The following is a 4,646-nucleotide window of genomic DNA, read 5'->3' on the forward strand; positions in this document are numbered from 1 at the left end:
GCGCTGCGCGAGGAGGCGGAGAAGGAAGTGGCGCTGCGCGAGGAGGCGGAGAGGAGGGATGGGGGCGCTGAGACAGCCCCTCGTCCCCAGGTAGTGATGCCCCCCACCCGTGAGGTGCCTGCGGCGGTCTGAGAGGCCATCGGCCACCCTCTGGCATGCGACTGCGCTGGGGAAACGAGAACATCCACACCCAGACTCCACCCAGCAAGGGAAAAGCGGCGGTGGCGGCTGGCATCTCCACGCCTCCGATCTCCAGCAATGGGAAATCCAGAAGACGCATATGTTGCTGTTATTCGTCCTAAGAATTCTGCTAGTCTCAACTCTCGGGAATACAGAGCTAAGTCCTATGAAATTTTGTTGTATGAAGTTCCTATTGAAGGACAGAAAAAAAAAGAAAGAAAGTTTTGTTGGAAACTAAACTTCAAGGCAACAGTGAAATAACACAAGGTATGTTGGATTATGTAGTAGAAACCACCAAACCAATTTCTCCTGCAAACCAAGGAATCAGAGGAAAACGAGTAGTCCTAATGAAGAAATTTCCTCTGGATGGAGAGAAGATAGGCAGAGAAGCAGCATTATTTATTGTTCCATCAGCTGTCAAAGATAATACTAAATATACCTATACTCCAGGATGTCCAATTTTTTACTGTTTGCAAGATATTATGAGAGTCTGTAGTGAATCCAGTACACACTTTGCAACACTTACAGCAAGGATGTTGATAGCCTTGGGTAAGTGGTTAGATGAACGTCATGCACAGTCTCATTTTATTCCAGCTTTATTCTGACCTTCTGCACTTGAGTGGATAAAAACGAATGTCATAAACCCTGCATATGCTACAGAATCAGGTCAGACAGAAAATTCACTACATATGGCCTACAGTGCATTAGAAATAAAGAGTAAAATGTTAGCCCTAGAGAAAGCAGATACCTGTATTTACAACCCACTGTTTGGATCAGATCTTCAGTATACAAATCGGGTAGATAAAGTGGTAATAAATCCATACTTTGGTCTAGGAGCTCCTGACTACTCAAACATCCAAATCCCCAAACGGGAAAAATGGCAGAGAAGCATGAGCACTGTCATGGAAGACAAAGAAGGACAGTGGGTAGATGACTTTCCTCTCCACCGAAGTGCCTGCAAAGGAGATTCAGAATTATTAAGTCGTCTTCTTAATGAGAAATTTTCAGTCAACCAACTAGATAGTGACCACTGGGCGCCCATTCATTATGCATGCTGGTATGGCAAAGTTGAGGCCACTCGAATATTATTAGAGAAAGGAAAGTGCAATCCAAACCTTTTAAACGGACAGCTTAGCTCTCCTCTTCACTTTGCTGCTGGTGGAGGCCATGCTGACATAGTTGAGATTCTCCTCAACCATCCAGAGATTGACAGACACATAACAGACCAACAAGGAAGATCCCCATTAAATATTTGTGAAGAAAACAAACAAAACAACTGGGAAGAAGCAGCAAAATTATTGAAAGAAGCCATTACTAAACCATATGAAAAAGTTTGAATTTATAGAATGGATGGATCATATCGTTCTGTTGAACTGAAGCATGGAAATAATACCACAGTGCAGCAAATAATGGAAGGAATGTGTCTCTCTCAAGAAACTCAGCAATATTTCACTATTTGGATCTGTTCAGAAAATCTTAGCCTTCAGCTCAAGCCTTATCATAAACCTTTGCAACATGTTCGTGACTGGCCAGAAATTCTTGCTGAGTTGACTAATTTGGATCCCCAAAGAGAAACACCACAGCTTTTTCTAAGAAGAGATGTGAGACTTCCTTTAGAAGTTGAAAAAAAGATTGAGACCCACTAGCTATTCTTATTCTTTTTGATGAAGCCAGATATAATTTACTGAAAGGTTTTTATATAGATCCTGATGCTAAACTGATAACATTGGCAAGCTTACTGTTGCAAATAGTTTATGGAAATTATGAGAGTAAGAAACACAAACAAGGTTTTTTGTTGTTGTTGTTTTGTTTGTTTGTTTTTTTGGTTTTTCGAGGTAGGGTCTCACTCTGGCTCAGGCTGACCTGGAATTCACTATGTAGTCTCAGGGTGGCCTCGAACTCTTGGAGATCCTCCTACCTCTGCCTCCCGAGTGCTGGGATTAAAGGCATGCACCACCACACCTGGCTCAAGGTTTTTTAAATGAAGAAAATCTAAAATCCATTGTACCTATTACTAAACTGAAAAGTAAGTCACCTCACTGGACAAATCGAATACTTCATGAATATAAGAATCTTAGTACAAGTGAAGGTGTCAGTAAAGAAATGCATCACCTGCAACGCATGTTCTTACAGAACTGTTGGGAAATTCCTACATATGGAGCAGCATTTTTCACAGGACAAATATTTACAAAGGCAAGCCCCAGCAATCATAAAGTCATCCCTGTGTATGTAGGCATGAATATAAAAGGACTTCATCTCCTCAACATGGAAACAAAGGCTTTACTCATCAGTCTTAAGTATGGTTGTTTTATGTGGTAATTGGGAAATGCTGATACTTGTTTTCAGATCCATGGTATGGAAAATAAAATGAGCTTTATAGTACACACAAAACAGGCTGGTCTTGTGGTAAAGCTGCTAATGAAGCTTAATGGACAATTGATGCCCCCTGAAAGAAATTCATAAAGGGAAAGTCACTGCTATTCAAGACACCACATTTTGTAATGCAGTTTTTCCATGAAAGATTTCTTAACAAGGCATTTTAGTCTCTTGTAATATATGTGCTATTAAATACACTGTACAGAATCTGTACTTTTGTTTGGTGTGTAATATACCAGTTAGTTTTATATGATATGCTCATAAGCTATTCTAATTTTTGAGAGAAACCCATAAAAATATAGATTGGCAGAATGTGTTATATTAAACAAAATAGCAAGTGTTATAAAAAGTTATTTTTGGAAATGGTAAAGAATTTGGAATGAAATGTGACTGAATTAAAATGTAGCTTTGATTAAAAAAAACAAAACTCAGGCAGGTAATCAAGTACTTTCACAGAAGCCTAACTTGTTTGGGGGACCTCATTGTTGGTCTCTCTGATCAACAGGTTAATGTGGGTAGCAACCAATATCTGGTGGGACTTACAGGCCAGAGCCAAATGTTTTAAGATTAGGCTTCATCCCATCCTCTCCAGGGCCCTCCTTACCAGACAACACCCACCCCCCCCCATACACCTGTTGAGGGTTATATATTTTAGTCTACTATCCAGGAGAAAGGTTTCTATGGTATCAATTCATTCTTTTTTTTTTTTTTTTCTGAGAGAGAGAGAGAGAATGGGCACACCAGGCCTTCAGCTGCTGCTAACAAACTCAAGATGCATCCCGCCCCCCCTTGTTGCTGATGTGCAACATTGTGTGCTTATGTCACTGTGTGTCTGCCTATTTGGGACCTGGAGACTCGAACATGTTCTTAGGCTTCTCATGCAAGAGCCTAACTGCTAAGCCATCTCTCCAGCCCTTGGGCTAAGTTTTGTATGTATCTCCCCCTACCCTCCCATTACTCTTCCCCCAAACCCTTCCACCTCTATTGTCTGTCCCTCAAGTTGCCTGTCAGGTCTGTTCCAGGTTAGGAAACACAGATGAGAGGGAACATGTGTTTGTCTTTCTTTGCTTGTGTGTTTTCTGAGTATGATCTATTCCAAGGTTGCCCATTTTCCTACAAATTTCATTGTATCACGTTTTCTTACTGCTGAGTAGAATTCCATTGTGTAAATGTACCTCATGTTCACTATCCATGCATCCAATGATGGGCACCTGGGTTGTTTCCAGTTCTTAGCTATTGTGAATTGAGTATCAGCTGTCTTTTCTTTTGTTGATGGATCTTAAATCTTCCTAGTATTGTCTGCCATCTGTAAGATAAAACAGATACTCCAACATACAGTGAGAGAGGTATTACTAAAGGTAATATCCCTAGGAGATTGAGAGACATTTTGTTGAGGCTACCCAGTCAATTCGTACAGGGAGCCAGGAACACTAGAGGCTTCTGTCTGGATATTGTGATTGTCCTGACCTTGGGGTGCTGACTTGATTCTCAGTATTAGTTATGAGTTGTCTCTCCATGAGCAAGCCTCATGTCCAACTGGAGGGCAGTTGCTTACCCACAAAGGCTATGTGTCACTATTGCACATGTGTGTGGTTCTTGTCTGGCTGGTGGACTGCATGGCTCACAGGATCACCTGCTTATTCATGCTTTTGGTAACCATGGTCACCCATTAGCTCCCACTTTTTAGCACCATGGGTGTTTTCCAAGTGAGGACCTTTTATTTTCTCTCAGTGTTCTGGGATGATAGCCTGTGGTGCCTTTAACAATGAGATCTTACTTTTAGCTTTGTCTGGTAACCCAGTGCTTGGCAAAAGCCTGCATTTTTATGAGGAATCATAAGGATTCCTCTGGCAAAGTGGTCACTCTGGGTGTTGGCCTAGATATGGTCCTGGGATCTATAAACCAGAGACCATGGTTTAAGGATTAAGCTTCCTCCACCTTCTACTGGGCATTTTTGCCCTGGTCCCTGCACCTCCCTCATTTTGGGGTTCTATCTTGCATCCTGATTTCTAGGAGGAAAGTTCCTATTGTGCTGACTGCTTCAGTCTTTGGCTTTGTGTAGTTCCCCTCACAACCTACCCTCCCCCGCC

At 41.8% G+C, this 4,646-nt stretch overlaps 1 protein-coding gene across 1 annotated transcript; it reads left to right on the top strand.

Moving 5' to 3' along the window:
- Positions 1-347: 347 nt before the first annotated feature.
- LOC101616739 (krev interaction trapped protein 1-like) lies at positions 348-2,849 on the top strand. Its single transcript, XM_045136725.1, is given in 3 exon segments — positions 348-1,812; positions 1,815-1,967; positions 2,153-2,849. Coding segments are annotated over 3 exon segments (1,587 nt in total). The 5' UTR covers positions 348-869; the 3' UTR covers positions 2,644-2,849.
- The last annotated feature ends 1,797 nt before the right edge of the window (positions 2,850-4,646 follow it).

The sequence above is a fragment of the Jaculus jaculus genome, chromosome 17, assembly GCF_020740685.1.
Source record: "Jaculus jaculus isolate mJacJac1 chromosome 17, mJacJac1.mat.Y.cur, whole genome shotgun sequence".
Classification (NCBI taxonomy): Eukaryota; Metazoa; Chordata; class Mammalia; order Rodentia; family Dipodidae; genus Jaculus; species Jaculus jaculus.